The 17,600-nt window shown below is 39.6% G+C and overlaps 1 protein-coding gene across 2 annotated transcripts; it reads left to right on the top strand.

Moving 5' to 3' along the window:
* Nucleotides 1-1,260: 1,260 nt before the first annotated feature.
* On the top strand, nucleotides 1,261-6,156 carry irf8 (interferon regulatory factor 8). Of its 2 annotated transcripts, none has more exons than XM_063188803.1 (9): nucleotides 1,261-1,349; nucleotides 1,718-1,894; nucleotides 2,302-2,485; nucleotides 2,661-2,761; nucleotides 2,886-2,979; nucleotides 3,430-3,477; nucleotides 3,988-4,368; nucleotides 4,750-4,865; nucleotides 5,337-6,156. In XM_063188803.1, exons 2-9 carry the CDS (start codon nucleotides 1,718-1,720, stop codon nucleotides 5,448-5,450), a joined length of 1,215 nt encoding a protein of 404 aa, XP_063044873.1. In that variant the 5' UTR covers nucleotides 1,261-1,349; the 3' UTR covers nucleotides 5,451-6,156. The 2 variants fall into 2 exon arrangements, with proteins under 2 accessions (XP_063044873.1, XP_063044872.1); XM_063188802.1 differs by having other exon boundaries at nucleotides 2,658-2,761.
* Nucleotides 6,157-17,600: the final 11,444 nt, after the last annotated feature.

Here is a 17,600-nt window from a genome sequence, read left to right as displayed (position 1 = left end):
CAAGTGCTTAGATAAGCACAGATGTCTCTTCTGCTTACGTTGAACTCATTGCAGGTTACACCTAGACCACAGAGGTGGGCGAAAACCACAAACCTACTCAGATCCCTTTACAGACCCTCACCATGTGATCCTGTTTTTCCAGCATCCTCTTTTAATGGTTTCTAGATGATGGCCACAGGTGGCTACAGGCTACTGTAGCCTAGAGAGGCCTGTTTTCTCTGTCCATACTTTCAGAGCTGGTGTTCAACATTTTCATTATCAAAGTGTTGTCTTCTCTCAAACATGTAATTTCTATATATTTTTATTTATATATGAATAATATATCTATATATTTCTATATATTTCTATTCCATTGAGTTTCACACACACACACACACACACACACACACACACACATACAGGGACGTAGCAGCATATTTTGGACCCTATTTACAAGCCATATATTTTCATAAATCCGACCGTGTGTGGGCTCCCTATATGCTGTACATGGGGCCCTTACTGGCTTTATGTGCATCTCAGCAGGCCTACAGCAACCACATTTTTAAAAATATGATTTTATGTTTACTGTGATATAATAAAGTCAACAGTAGTAGGCAGGCGCATATTGTCACTTCCCTGGCCTGGAAAGTTGGAAGAAAGGAGGGGGATGGAGTGGACCTTTAAAGACTTTATGTACTTCACATGAGATTGTGACATGAAGTTGTGAAGATTTCCATCTGGCTCTCATGTAAGTTTATTTATTTGTTTTAAAGAAAATGTTTTTGTTGTTGCATCACCTGGAAATAGAACATAAAATGTTAAAGGAAGAAAGGAAGACAGAGATGCTATAGCCCTTGAATGGTCCAGATCACTTTTGAATGAGGTCTGCTTATCGAAGGCAAAATCATATGGTTAACTGTAGGCTATGCCCCGTGGCTTTTACTAATACGCACAGTACAATTACAGTTGCATATATTATGTAGGCTACATTCAACGGCAAAGGAGTAAGTTATTTTGTGTTTATGTTATTTTGACGAGTATGAAATCCCCACGTGGCGCTACAGAGGTCCCTCTAAGAAGGGGATCAATGTTTAACCCAAGCGATTTCTTGTAAATACTGTCCTTTCAAATAAGCTCTTTTCCGGATTGTTCGCGTCATGGGTATCACCCAAACTGCGATTGGACAACAACCCAGCGCGTGTATCCAATGGTCTACCACTACCCGGAGCTGTTCCATGTGAATGAATAGGATAAAGTTGAAACCGATTTTCAAAGAAATGTATTCTGTTCACGAACAGCAGTCAGAGCAGTCAGCAACTTTTGTGTGAAGTTTTTGTTGTGGTTGAGCTCATCTCCAATTCATAAGCAAGGTAAGGGTACTTATCCAAATGCTTTATATACCACAGAGCAATTGCATTTAATACATCCTCCTGAATATCTATGCTTATACCTTGTTGATATAAATAATAAATATGAAGAGTTCAGATGCAAAACCCCCTAAGTGCCTTTTCAGAAAATAATCTTAATTCATTTTTATTTAATACACAGCCATCAAAATAGCATATTTTTCTATTTCATTTATGTAATATAACTATTTATATGTATTATCAAGTACATAAATGTAAACCAAACCAACAACAGGGTTCTCTAAAAATATAGACGTGCAGGTCTTCAGAAATGGAGTTAGGGGGTTTTGCATCTGAACTCTTCATATAGAGACAAATCCATGTGATTTCAGATGACGCTAAATTCAGGTGGCCGGAGACTGAAGCAGTGGCTTGTTGAGCAAATCAACAGTAATCAGTACTCCGGATTACAATGGGAGGATGACCCCCACCGGACAATGTTCCGAATCCCTTGGAAACATGCTGGCAAACAGGATTATAATCAAGAGGTGGACGCTTCCATCTTTAAAGTGAGTTCAACGAAATTATCTGACAACTGTGATCTCAAAGTCGCGCGTCGATTTCTTCCACTTGCTTGATCTAATTTTATTCTTGGCCTGTCTAACTTATCATTTTAGTCGCCCAGATTATATCCACACAAAGTCTCTTTGTGAACCAACCGTGATATTATTATTTTTTTACTAGGCCTATAGGCCTACTATAATTACGTTGGCCTAATAGCCTATATTATTGCTATACTATAATCACTGACTAGTTAGGATACTGTAATAGGCCAAAGCGCAAAAAAAAGGTCAGTGCGCAACTTTCCAAGTGCCGTTTTTCAGACACCTGCCCGCAACGGCGCTCTATGCTTAATTCTACAGATCTTGTCCATTTGTCAAGGAAGCTGATTTCGTTCATTTTTATTCCATCACAGGCATGGGCTGTTTTCAAGGGTAAGTTTAAGGAAGGGGACAAAGCTGAACCCGCCACTTGGAAGACCAGGCTTCGCTGCGCATTGAACAAAAGTCCAGATTTCGAAGAAGTGACTGATCGCTCTCAGCTTGACATCTCCGAGCCTTACAAAGTCTACAGGATTGTCCCAGAAGAAGAGCAGAAAAGTAAGTGTCCATATCCGGCCAGCTAAAGTGTTCAACTCCAAAATTGTCATTGCATGATGCTTGACAGCCAGGCATATGGAGGGCCCTCTCTCTGCTTGACAAACAAAAGAGCGCAACATTTTGTGGCAGGTGAAAATGTTGTGCACAAAACTAAATTCCAATCGTTTCTCAGCAGGTAAAGGCGCAGCATCGAGTATGAGCATGAACAGCCAGAGTGATGTTGACATGGATTGCAGTCCAGCAGAGTTAGAGGAGCTCATCAAAGATGTCAGTCAGGTAAGTGACTTGATATGCATTGTTGGTGCGGTTGTAACAATGATTCATGTTACATTGTATGCTATACGACTAGGTATAAAGTCAAAGTGTTTGTTTGACAAACTTGTCCTTTCTATTCCTACAGTCATCTGGTGATGAATACACAAGTCACTCTCCCCAAGATGACACATGCAACATGCAACCAACACAAGAGTTTTGGCATCACGACTCTCACAATGGTAATTGTCTGCTTGATGAAACAATAAAACATTATAATGGTACAGTATGTGTTGTATAGGCCTCAGTATTAATATCTATTGTAGGCCTGGATGAGTGTTGTGTTGTCATGGCTTTCAACATGAACTTTCTTAAGATGTTCCAAATCGTGACTTGTGTGCGCTGACAGCATGTGGAAGAGCTTAGTCAGTTTCCTCAATAATCTTGCTGACATGACTTGATCTTGTCAGGCTAAGGCGTTTATTTTTATTGATCCAACGACTGTTACATTGGTTTAAAATAGTAATTTCAGAAATGTGCGCAGTATCTCAGCAAGTTGTTGAACAACAGTAACCCATATGCTAACGAGGCTTTAGGGCCTATGTGGTTCCATGCAGAAAATAGGAAACTGTCGTGGTAACGTGCAAAAGGAGCAATGTCTTAATGTCTCTCTTTGTATGATTCATCCACAGTGGTTCCGGTACACCCTGATCCTTCACCACTTGGCTCTTTCAACTATGGTAAGAGGGACACAGACAGCACACCAGTGTGTCATATTGTTGTCTGACTAACGTCTAATTGTCTGAAGCCATCACAGTGTTGTACAGTAACTACTAGTATTCCATGGCTGCTCATATCTCAATGTATAACAGAGACGTATTGATACAACATGATGATATATTGATAATTGGCAATAATCTCTTGGCCAAAACCCAGGCCAAAACATGGTAAAAAAGAGCAATGTCTGCCTGCACAGCACACTAGTGTAAAACTACCAATACATTTGCTCAGTTCAACATGGCCATAGCTATATTTTTTCTAAGTGGGGTCTTCCTTAAGCCAGTTACTTCTGCCATTTTGAACTGAATAAACATGTTTTTGATATACAACAGCGTACAACAATACTGTTGTCTCTTGATTTGTCCTGGAATGGTCCTCACTATGGGGACATGGGCACGCATTGTCTCCGTGGTAATGGAGGGAACACTGACCGTTCTGTCCTTCCTTCTGCCTCTCTCTCCCGTCCACAGCCTTCTCCCAGATGCTCATCTCCTTCTACTACGCGGGCACCTCCATGGGCAGCATAGTGACCACCTACCCCGAGGGCTGCCGCATCTCCCCGGCCAGCAGCCTCATCTACAGCAGCAGCATGGCCGACAGCCTCCAGCACGTGCGCTTCCCGGCCATCGAGCAAATCGAGAACGAGCGGCAGCGGCAGGTGACGAGGAAGCTCTTCCAGCACCTGGAGCGCGGCGTGCTGCTGCGCGCCAACCGGGAGGGCATCTTCATCAAGCGCCTGTGCCAGAGCCGGGTCTTCTGGAGCGGCCTGGGAGCCCACTACAGCCCCGGGCCCTGCAAAGTGGAGAGGGACGCCGTGGTCAAGATCTTCGACACCAGCCGTTTCTTTCAAGGTAGGAGACAACTTAAGTTATGGTGAATAGATAGTACATGTGCCCTGTAAACAATAGAAGTTCTCTGAAGAATCTTCAGTTTGCTGCTGTGTTGCAACCCCTAAGAAACATTTGGTTTCTTTCCAGAACCTTTTGCTCCCCCCACAGTACAACTAAAGGTTCTTTTAATAACAATGACATTTTTACAGTGTAGCACAAATACATTTGTAGACTCAGCATGTTAGGTACATTACATTATTATTACTATTACTTTGATTCCTTCATGCTAAAGTACGCATTCTGCTTTTAAAGTTCTTCACAGAGAAAATCATTATAACCTGTTTCGGGTTGGCTTAATGGGAACTGATGTTAACTGACTGTATATCTGTTTGTCATATGAAGCCCTCCAGCTCTATCAGGAGGGACAGTACCCGGCCCCAGACCCCACAGTCACCCTGTGCTTCGGAGAGGAGTTTCATGACATCAGCACGGCCAAGAGCAAACTAATCATCGTCCAGGTGAGGACACCAATGAGCGAGACCTAATGTGTCACGCGCTTCCATATTGCACAAACACTTTTGGGCTGTAAATTGGTGCTAGGTGGCCCTGCCGTGGCCAAACGGTAGGGCACTCGTCTACCACGCGGCTGACCCGGGTTCGATACCCGGCCCGGGTCCTTTGCCGGCCCTTCCCCGTCTCTCTCTCTCCCCACTCGCTTACTGTCAACACCTTCACTGTCCTCATAAATAACAACTCAAGTAAAAAAGACCACAAAGAAATAAAAAATTGGGGCTAAAGTACATGAAGAGATAGTCATGACAACATTAATTAATTTTGACTTTCACTTTGAAATCCTGAATGTCCATGATAGATATTTACACATCAATACAAGACAAATATAGATGAATACCTGATTTGTTTGAGTGCACTACCAGAATCAGTGACTATATCTGTGTAGTAATTACATTTTCTGCCATTCTTCTGGACAGATCACAGCAGTGAATTGCCAGCAACTTCTGGATGCAGTGATGAATGACATGTGCACCTACAGCGTTCCCCAGCACCCTGCCTGTTTCCGAGACAACCTGGCTATCACAGCTTAAACCTTCAACACTGACAACCAGCTTTCAAATGGCCATATTGTTTTATGGCTCATACAGGGATTTCTTTGTAACAAGCATTAATAATATGCTGTGTGGTGGATAGTGGATGCCTGAGAGAATATCTAAGGTGACTCTTCATACCTGCTTCAAACACATCCTTAAAGTTGAGGTAGAGAATAGAGTTTGGAAAAACACATCTTGTATAATGACAGGTGGTAATGGATCACAATGTCAAAATAACAAACTATTCAAACTGGATGTCAAGGGTGCTATGTCAGTAAATACAAATGAGTAAATATTTTGCAAAACGCAATATAAACCATTTCACTGCAATTCTCATAAAACAGTTTTTAAATCTTTTTTTAAACATCACCAGGCCATTTGGAATTGGGTTAGTTTAATTTATGTGTCCACACCAAATCCAAGCATCAAAGCACTGACACTGACTAATGGCTATATTGTGTTTTGGGAAATAGTTCTTCAAATGATACTGGGATATGGGATACAGCTGGGGATTTCAGCATTTCTGAGTCTGTCTTATCTATTCTCATCTACTGCAGCTTGAGTAAAATAGTAGTATATTTTTGATACCTTAATTAGTTAAAATGTTAACAAGCATTTTGTTCAATTGAAATGGATAGGTTTTACTATCCTGTATGCTTTATGTCTTTGTTTTTTTACTAAAATAAAAGGTTGCGTTTTGTTATGATCCGTAACACTTGCGTCTTTGTCTTCATATCCACCCTAAAACATACAATACAATTTGAAATTAAGAGTTCCTTTGAAATCTATTGTTTTAAGTCAGAGGCATTCTCAGTCAATGAACAAAAAGCTTTTGGCTATGTATATCCAAGGTTACGTTAAATGTCGGATAACCAGCTACAAGACTGTCCTCTGTAGACATGTATTAACAGCTATTAGAAAAAAATATCCAATAATATGAGTCAGCCATTGAAAAAGTGCATGTGTGTGAGAGAGAGTGAATGGAGCAGCACATAAATGAATGATGATGAATTGCAAATTTGATGTGACAAGAGTTATCCAACACATTGGGAATTGGCTTCCTCCAAGTCCAGTTGCTTGGCTTCCCTCAGCAATATGCCAGTTGAATAATCATTTGGCTTGTTTACAACCTCTGCTGCTTCCTCATGTCAGGTGTTCTCTCCAATGGGACAGGCTCCAAATCCTGGATCCAGGGTTTGACTGTAGCACAGTAAAAAAAAAAAATGCACACATAACATTAGAAGAGATACTATACTGTACGTAGAATAGGACTTGCTTATTCTTGTTCATTCAGAAGTTATCCATGTGCATGAAGCCTTCTTTACTCAACTGTCAATATCTCACCCTGTCTCATTAAAAGGTCACCAAATGCGAGAGAGCACCAATGAAAATACAAACCCCAACTCCGGTGAAGTTTGGACGTTCGGTAAACTAAGAATAAAATCAAAATGCTATCATTTTCAAAACATTTTCAATACATTCCTTAGATGGGGAATAGTGAAAAGACAACATATCAAGTGTTAAAACCGAGAAAAAATATTGTTTTTGGGGACATGTGTACTCATTTCTAATCAAGTCAAGTCAAGTCAAGTCAAGTCAAGTAGGTTTTATTGTCAATTTCTTTACATGCACTGGTCATACAAAGAATTTGAAATTACATTTCTTGCTTTCCCATACAGACATAGACTAAATCTAGGTAAGGACATAGACAGTATAGACAGAGACAGTACTTATACATGGACTTAAGACAGTATGGACATAGACAGTGCTCATACAGACATTTAAAGTGCAAGACTGGACAACAGAAGACTTGTAGAGGACATACATTAAGAGGTATTGTTGTGCTTTTGTGCTTTTCCTAAAAAGTCCTTTATAGCGTTCTGACATGGTAATAGTAGCATTTGAAGAAAAATAAATATTAAAAAGGTCTGTCAAGTACACCAGCGTGTGTGTGTGTGTGTGTGTGTGTGTGTGTGTGTGTGTGTGTGTGTGTGTTTGTGTGTGTGTGTGTGTATGTATGTGTGTGTATGTATGTGTGTGTATGTGTTTAGTGCAGGTAGAAAGTGCGGTGTGCGTCTGTGTGTGTGTTCGTGTGTCTGTGTGTGTGTGTGTGTGTGTGTGTGTATGTGTGTGTGTGTGTCAGTGTGTGTCAGTGTGTGTATGTTTGGGTTTAGTGCAGAAAGTGCAGTGTGCTTGTGTGTGTGTGTGTGTGTGTGTGTGTGTGTGTGTGTGTGTGTGTGTGTGTGTGTGTGTGTGTGTGTGTGTGTGTGTGTGTGTGTGGTGGAATGGTGGAATGTTCAGGTGGAATGTTCAGTCGCAGATATGGTGGTGGGGGATGGGGGGGGGGTTGTCAGTGGCCTTGCTGGCTAGAGGCTGACAGTGGAGGGAGAGTGGGTTGAGTGTTCAGCATCTTGATCGCTTGGTGCATTGTGCTGCTCGCCAGCCTGGTGGTACGGGTACGGAGGCGCCTGTACCTCTTTCCAGAGGGCAGGAGGCTGAACAGTTTGTGTGCAGGGTGGCTTGTGTCTTTGATGATCATCAGTGCTTTCCGGGTGAGGCGTGTGGTGTAAATGTCCTGCAGGGAGGGGAGTGGTACTCCAATGATCTTCTTCGCTGTGTTCACAACACGCTGGAGTGTCTTCCTGTTTTTCTCCGTGCAGCTTCCTCCCCACACTGTGATGCAGTTGGACACGACGCTCTCTATGGTTCCTATGTAGAATGTTGTCATGATGGAGGGTGTAGCACTTGCCTTCTTTAGTTTGCGCAGGAAGTAGAGACGCTGATGGGCCTTATTCGCCAGTGATGTAGTGTTGGTGGTCCAAGAGAGGTCGTCGCTGATGTGCACTCCAAGGAACTTGGTGCTGCTCACTCTCTCCACAGCATCGCCGTCGATGGTCAGTGGTGGCAGTTGTTTTTGGATCCTTTGGAAGTTGACAACAATCTCCTTTGTCTTGTTGACATTCAGCAGGAGGTTGTTGTCTTTGCACCATCTGGCCAGCAGGTCTACTTCTTCTCTGTAGTGAGTCTCATCGCCCTTGGTGATGAGGCCCACCAGTGTTATATCATCAGCAAACTTCACTAGATGGTTAGTGCTGTGGGTCGTTGTGCAGTCGTGTGTCAGCAGCGTGAACAGCAGGGGGCTGATTTGGGGGCTAATTTGATAACTGCAACACATTTCAAATCAGTTGGGACGGGGATCCGTGAAATGTTATAAACATCCAAATAAGAAAAAACAAGGAAGAACATTTCAAAATGAATTGTACTGATGAACAATTTGAGTGTCCAGGTATAAGACAATCACGGAGAGGCTGAGTCACTTAGAATTAAAGATGCAGAGGGAACAATTACCATAGTTATTACATAAAGTTTTGAATTCCATTGATTTACCGTGATTGAGTGTATATAAGACATATTTTTGTCATTAAAATCATTGTATAGGTTCATGACATCATGAAATATATATTGGCTGTAGTCTCACTCTAGCACTCCGTGAATTACAGCTAGTGAAAACTTGACCATATTAAAGATGCTTCATGTGTGCAAATGATAGAGGAGTTTAACATTCCCCTATCCACCCGAGCTCACTTGAAATAGACCCAGACGACATGGGAAACTGTCCTTTGCTTACAGAAGTCAGCAGAAGTTGCAGAAGTCAATTCTTTTTGAAAATAATAGAGTCTTGCACATCCTGTGCTATAGTGAAAATTGACCATGCAAGTTGTATTAGTGCTAACTTCAAAAGTCAGCCTCCATGATGGCATGGGGGTGCAGTAGTACATTGGTTAAGCTGTTCTAACTCACCTGTAGAATTGAATACAGTACTCTATGAAATAAATGGGTTTTAAACAGCATGAAAAGCCACTCGTGCTTTATATTTTGAAGGGAGATCTTCGATTACTGCCACATAGTAAGGACAAATTGCATTCTCTACTATGTTTTAACAGTTTAACTCCAACATAAGGACCAGCAGGACATACAATGGCTGGCTTTTGGTCAAGACCTGCCACACTGTAAGCACTACAGAAAGGAAAACATTGAAAAACATGACAGGGAATACACCTATCATTAAGCTGGTGAAATCATGTCCAAGATAGGAATCAACACTGTTTTTAAATAAAATCATCTCATCATCGGTTAATGCTATTAACAGTTAAGTGTTGTTCTTGTTTTATCATTCATATTGCTAACTTCTATTCAATTCTATTGACCACTGTAATATGACGTGCTACCGACATTACAGTACACTAGATCCAGCGAAAGCTAAATCTGTTTTTGTTTCTACTTTGTATTAGTCCGGCAGCCAAAAGCCAAATATCAGCCGAACCCAGTTTCGTCTGATAAAGTTTTTTTCTTTGCAGTTTGTGGTTGCTTAAGGTGTACCTATTAAGATTCCAGACGATGCCCGGTGATATCCCTTGAGCATTTTCAGATATTGAGCCTTTTATGCTTGATGTGCTGCAGCCATAGATTACAACAGTGTTTGGCTCCCAATTCATGTTATGCTGACCAAATACCCTATACCATACTTATTTTGTGTTTGTTTACATGGTAGGATGTGTATAAGAACAGGTGAGGTATGGACATCAGTGGGGGTGGGGTCATGCATGTTTGGGGGCGGGGCATTCACACAAAAAGCCTGATTTTCCAAGTAGTAGACACAAAGGCCAACATTTCGCCAAACGTGGCTTTATATCTCATAGTGGGTTGTTTGGTTTTGCTGTTTGTAGTTGTCCAACATTTACCCATCAGGATAAGAGTGGGTGATGTGCCAATTTCAGATATTAACCCTTTCATGTTGATTTCGCTGCAGCCATAGCCCGCAAGCTTTTGACAGCTTCATAACTGCACTATGATTAACCATCGAGCATCCTGGGTGGTAGGCCTGCCACATCAAAGTGGAGAAAGTGTCCTCGTACCAAATAAATTTTAGACAATTACATAACTAGCTGTTTGTCAAGCAGAAATATGTAACATTTAGGCGAATATTGGTGGTGTCAGCTCAGACATACCCATGAAGGATTACTAATTCAACATAATTTCACCATTTCATACATTGCTATTTACTCTTCCTGTGCTGTTGTAACACAAAATAAAAATTGTAAGTAATAATTACATAATTTTTGGCTGATTATTTGTTTGCCTACAAAGTACATAATTTCAGTGGTGGTCGTATTAACATGGAAAGAGATAAAATTAAAATTGTAAATCCACAAAATGACATTGTAATTGACCTTTTACCAGCCCATGCCATATCAGGTGTGACACTGCGGCATCCTATTTTGGTATTTGTAAAGGCTTTGTTATCAAGACCCTAAAAGCTGGATATCACTTGACATCAATTGGTAATGTGCTGGCTGGCACCATTCCAACAACTTTCCAGTGAGGCCACTAACTTTGTGTCGGCATGCTATGGCATTCCAGACAGTATCAGCATGTCACATACGAGGTTGGTGGTATGGGGAAAAAAGAATGGGAAAGGTCATTTATCTTCACCTAACCTGGCTGCTCTTCCACCAACAACAGAGGCATTTCTTGAGAATGTGAAAAGGGCTCATTTTCAAGCAATATTGTGGAGGACATTGGTTCACACTCCACCTGAACTATCTCCTGAAACATTTGGATGGAAGAAAGACCATTGCAACAAAGCACTGATACCAATAAGTGTTCCAGAAAATGTCAAAGTGGCACCAGACTACATTTTACAGATGATCAGATGTGATTGCAAGAGTAAAAGCCCCTGCAATTCTAAGAAATGTAGCTGTGCTGTAAACAGTGTGCCTTGCACCATTTTCTGTGCATGTTTTCGGCTGGGATGCTGCCGAACCAATGTTGTGTGAACTTTACTGTGTGTGTGTGTGTGTGTGTGTGTGTGTGTGTGTGTGTGTGTGTGTGCGTGTGCGTGTGCGTGTAGTGTATATAATGTAGGCTATAGGTGTTTTAGATGTTAAGGGACTCTGTATGTTGTATAGGTTTAGACAGGTCTTTCTGTGCGAATTTAAATGCATGTACATGTCTTATTTGATGGCTTTATGGACTTTTAAGTGATCATTTAATACCAGTCAGGATACACTGGATTCACTTAATTTTTTGACTCAACAGTATATGGGTGGGAGACGTGACGCCTTGTTTTTTCGTAACATTGGTTAAAAACCTACAAAACTGATATTTTTCCTTTAAAAAAAAAAAAGTCAATGAAAGAAGATGTGGTACATTATGTTTCATATTAGTCTTGGATGAGAAGAAACATTTTTGTTAAGATTTATGTAAAGGTTTATATGTCAAATTTCCTGCGGTGTGACTGTAACATTAATGAAACAATATATAGTGTGACTGTAACATTAATGAAACAATATATAATAATATATATATAAATTAACCAACAACATTTTGAATAATGTATGAAGCATTTGGCATGATTGCATAAATCTTAACTTTAGATTAAGATATGTGAATGTGGAAAAAACTCAAGACAGTAATATTAACTACAAGTTCAATTTCGTAACAAAAATTGCGTCCCTGTGGGGTGACATGAATGTAGGTCAATGTTTGTGAATGGGCAGCTGCAAGGCCAACTACAAGGGTCTTAAAGACTGGCTCCTAACCAGTCAGTACCTCAGCTATTGGAGAGTGCTGTGGAAGTTTAAGGTGACTCTTAACCTCTTAATTTGTCTTCATATTGCAATCTTTCTGTCACGCAATGCTTAGGTTCATTTTATGGTGTCCTGTTTTTTATAAATGAAAACACATATTAAGATTAAACAGAATATCATTATTAAGTTAGCATGAGCTCAGATGTCAGTCATGTATACAAAAGGATTAAAATGGCCATAATGCAGTGAATTCCCTGTGGTGTGACTCCATTTTCCTGCGGTGTGACATGCCTATGCTATGTGTTGATGCAGGACACATTTTCCCAAAAATGGCAAAAATAAGGTGAAATTCCATAGACCACTGAGTGCTTTATTTTTTCCAATTTTTTCCAATTTTTATCCATCATTTTTTTCAGGAATTTGAAAAAAAAAAAATTTTTTGCGTTACGCCCTTAAACGTCAACCACCCATATATAATGTATAGCTGTTTTCCCATGTTTAAACCTCTCTCTCTCTCTCTCTCTCTCTCTCTCTCTCTCTCTCTGCGTGTGGCACTGTATGTTGCAGTGTATATAGGTCTTTCTGTGTAAATTTAAATGCATGTACAGATCTTATTTGATGGCTTTATGGATTTAAGTGATCATTCAATACCAGTCTGGATACACTGGATGTATGTCATTTCTTTACTCATCTTTTGGAACAGCCAACGACTGCTCACCAGTTACCCCCACACTCTATTTTCTTTTTTTTTTTTTTTTGGGTGGGGGGGTTCTTTTATGTTGGCTATTTGTGGTAGCGATGTTGTCATGTATGTTGTCATGATGTGATGTTATGCAGGATCTCATAATGCACAATCCGTTCCATACTTTACAGTCTTATTCTAAGCAATGTTGTGAATGTTTTTACTGACGCATTTGTTGATTTGTCATTCATGACCTGATTTATATAACTAAATGCATAAAAAATAGGCCGAAATCACATTTTTTAAGGTTATTAGCAGTATTTTCTCTGTACCTGGATAACAAAAGGAGATAGCCACAATTAACCACAGTAAATATTCTTGTATGTACGATATTAACAAAATAATAAAGGAATTTTGAAGCTGGCATTTTCAGGTGGTCAGATTCATTGCATCAAAATATATGCAAATTAGTGCATATTTAATTAGATAATAGCCTAATTAGCATATTTAAACATAAAATATAGAAAACTTGTAATACATTTTTTTCTCCAATTCATACGAGTAATCATCTGATGAAGTTTCATATCGATATCTGCAAGTTAAAAAAAATACCCTATTCACCTACAGTGTCTCGCCTTATTTGTGGGATTGCTGTTATGAAAGGGTTAATTATTACCCCATATTGAGTTTGTTTCAATAAGGGCAGTGTTAAGGCAGTCCAATGTGAATGTTTTTCAGGTAATATAAGCAATTTGGTACATTTTGTAACATTATTCACAGTAAAATTAGGTGTCTAGTTTTTTTGTCATAATTTGCATTTATGGGACAATAAAGGCTCAAAATCTGGAAATGCTCAAGGGATATCACCGGGCATCGTCTGAAATCTTGAAGACTTGCCTAAAATCTATCAGATAAAGCAAAAAAAAAAACTTTATCAAAGAAATCTGGGTTCAACCCCACGGCTCCCTGACTATATGTGCATACTACAGGTGACAAATAATTACATTACACTCAGCCCATGGTCTTATCCAGAGTTACCTCAAGTTTGGGACCGTCCCTCTGTAGTGATGTGAGGTCACACTCCCATATTGTATTCAGTGATATTGGAATCTGTGACCTTCCCAAAACCAACTATCACCATTCAAAGGTCACAATATGTAGTAGAGTGGGGATACCACAAATGAAAGCAAACTGGACTTTAAATGCAGCATGTGCTCCACTACAAAGACACATTTCCTCTTCACATCAACCAAACTATCCTCATGTGACCATCTCCATCTGACTCAATATTTATCAGCACAAATTTGCTCAATCGCATTCCAAGTAGTTCCTCTAATGTTTTTAATCAATCAATTAATTTTTATAACCACTACAAATGATCAGGGCCACTGACAGCTTTGGCTGGGCCCAGGACAAAGTCATCTGAAAGGTCCCCCCACCCAATACATAATGTAATAATGAGAACCTAATTTTGGGCCCCCTCTGTCCCTCCCCCCGCCCCCTGTCGGCTTCCCTGCAAATAATAAGAAATATGCTATTAGGGCAAATGGAATATGTATCGCTACAGATGTTTAAGGGTCTATGCACATGCATATGTTCAATCCATCATAAAAGTAAAGTGACAACAGAGAAATAACCAACAAAGAGACACACAGGGAGTATTGGGGTTCCACCAAACTGGGAGAGAAGGAGATCCCCAGTGATGAAGTCATAGATGATAGTGAAAGGGCACAATTCTAGGAACTGTCTGGATAGGACAGAGAAGTCACTCCCTCTATGTCTTTCTCACTTTGGATGACAGAGTGAGTCATGGAGTGTCCTTCTCCTTCACTGGAACTCACCCAGCCCCCCAGACTTGCTGATGCACAACCACCACTCCACGCGTTTCCATGAAGAAGAACTGCAATCGGACACACAACTGCATTACAATGTCTGCTTGGTGAATGAATGGCAGTGACTATCAAACAGTGACTGTGCATTGATCATATCATTTGGAATCGGATTAGTTACATTTAGTTCAGGGGTGGGCAATTATTTTGGTCTCAGGGCCTCGTTGGGTTTAGTTTACTGACCAAAGGTCTGAAGATGTCTTGCATACTCGCATATATGAATAGTGATAACAATGATAAATAATAATAAATAAATGATCCGTGCCATAACTTTTTTTGCCATCATTCCTGCACATCGTAATGAAATTAATTTACTTTGTGCATGCATAATAATAGCCTATATACTTGATCTTAAATTGTCAAATCACCCTGTTTTGGGCAGCCATTTTAATGTTGGGTGAGAATATCACTTGGGATTTAAATGTTGTCTTTCAAGTTAAAGCTTTGTGGGCCACATGGAATGACTCGGAGGGCCGCATATGGTCCCCAGGCCTGAGTTTGCCCACCACTGATTAAGCTGCTATATCACTGTTGTAAGAGATGTCAATGATAATACACGTCACACTTGTGGAAATTGTTCATATTCATGAATAGAAAACACCATACTTTTACTTTCCGATGGTTACTACCCTTTCCAGTGACTTCTGACATTTAGTGGGAGTATGGTAGACCTTGGAGGTGCATTAATGAATCTGGGGACGGCATATTTCTCTCCAACCTTATGATTCCTCAGAAGGCCGCTTCTCTGTGGGGATTTCTGTGGCTCCTTCGAGCTCGACTCACATGACCACTGACACTTCCACTTCCCTACTCAGCATCTGTAGTCTGCCTTTTTACAACTGGTACAAACCTGATAGCACACAAGCCCACGCTTATAATATTCCATTAATGGGTAATATAGGGTACCTATTGCAGAGATTGCATTAGAAATATGTCACATGTACGTACAATGTTTAGCGCAAGATATTGCGTTTTCATAATGTCTGAATCCTCCGGTGTGTTCCAAGTATTCTGTGGAAATATGGGGAACATGCAACCAACTGAATGAAATTTCTAATTAAATGTTTACGTAAAGACAACTGAGCAGAGAAATCTGAAAGAGTCTGAATTGAAGCTAAATCTATTTCAAGACTGAAAAGCCATAGCTGTTTTTTACAAGGAAAGAGAGAGCCTGTGCACAAGCACACTTCCATAGAAAAGACGTTGATATTGGTTCCTTCAGGATACAATTTCCGTTGGCTGGGTTGGCACTAACTGTATATTTCTCTTTCAGTTGTAGTAATTAGCAGACACTCTTATGTAATCCATCAGATTCACATTTTAATTATGTACTCTATTAAAATAATATGTGAAATAATTTAAAATGTTTCAATGAATTAATTATGTATTACAGTACTACAGTCATTATTAGTTGGCTATTGCATGTGTTCAAACAGGAACGATTTTATGAGGTTGTCATACTTTTACAATTTTTTAAATAACAGTTTTGATAGCTGCTTTTGATTGTCAGACTTTCTAGGGACAAATTTAGAAGGGTTTTTAATAACTTTTTTTATAAGATGTTATCATGAAAGATGATTACTGAAATGTATAAAATCAAACAAAACTACACTCAACAAACACAGGCTCTGTAAGGTAACTTACAGAGGAACTAAAGAATAATATCCAGCACCCACAATTTTCTATGAGTGAAATTTTTTTTTGATTAAGTATGTTCAAGAGTTTTTAAGTTCTGCTTCTGATAGAAGTCTGTAGCTACCACCAAGCCTGTGTAGAAACTGATGTTGAACATTTGTTGATTCACCATTCCACCATCAAGTGCATATGAAAGAGCTTCGTTACCAAATGACCTAGGCCTATACGTACATTTTGGGAAATTGACATTTTTGCATTATGGCATTCCATTGTAGTGCATTGAAAAATGCATTTTATCTAAAAATATTTGAATGGCAAGAATTCACACATACATGATAGTACTTCTGTACAGTCATCATTTCCAATAATAAAATGCAAAAGTAAAAAATATCATTTTCCCAAAAAAAATTCATATGCTAATCTGCAAGGGTCTTCATCTGTGATGTAAGAGTAGTGTTTAAAGTAGGTGCAAACAATTGTGGATATGTTGTTCTATCATGACACAGAAAACACCATACAAACATCTTCTAGATTGTAAGGTTCTATAACCAGAGTCTGATCTGAGGTCATTTTCAGGTCACTGCCCCATCTCTCACACCTTTCTAAATAAAGGCATAAAAGTCCGAACATATCTTTTAAAAAAGTCTTGATACCTTACCAAATGTGCAACTGTCTAGATCAGTGGTTCTTAACGGCAGCATTTTTCCATTATGTTGTGCTGCAATTGTTTGTCACGTCATCTGATTCTTCAAATAGGCCTAACTAGCAAAAATATAACTATGCATTTAATAATATGCATCTGTATTTGCGTTGTATGCAACATGTATAGTGGAGAGGACTATTAACTATTCACTGAGAGAGTTTCAATTGTTTATTTCAATTTTCTGACTGACAGTAAAAGGGTGAATCAATACATTTATACACCAGGTACGCAACCCACCCAGGACCCCTCCATGACCCACTTTTGGGACCCAACCCACCAGTTAAAAAACACTGGTCAAAATTCTGTAAATGTGAGATTTGATCTTAAAATTAGGTGAGTTCGTCATGAATGACTGGTTTAGAGTCCATATGCAGTATTTCATATGCACATTTCCGATTAATTGTTTTTTTTTAATGCACTTTGAAAGATTGCATTTTTGTAAAAAAAAAAAAAAAAAGGGGGGGGGGGAGATTAAAAAAAAAAAAAAAAACCTTTACTGATTTCACTGCAAGCTTTCTTAAACTTAAAGAAACCAACAAGTCAGCTCTACACAGAGGCCAAAGCCTTTCCTTCCGACTGTATGAGCTGTTAGATGTCAGACAGACAATGTGGCTTGTGATTAGCACACGTGAGCATGACTTTTGCTAG

This window comes from Engraulis encrasicolus, chromosome 22 (assembly GCF_034702125.1).
Source record: "Engraulis encrasicolus isolate BLACKSEA-1 chromosome 22, IST_EnEncr_1.0, whole genome shotgun sequence".
Taxonomy (NCBI): domain Eukaryota; kingdom Metazoa; phylum Chordata; class Actinopteri; order Clupeiformes; family Engraulidae; genus Engraulis; species Engraulis encrasicolus.
Note: the sequence above shows the minus strand (reverse complement) of the source record. Positions and strands in the feature narration are given on the sequence as shown.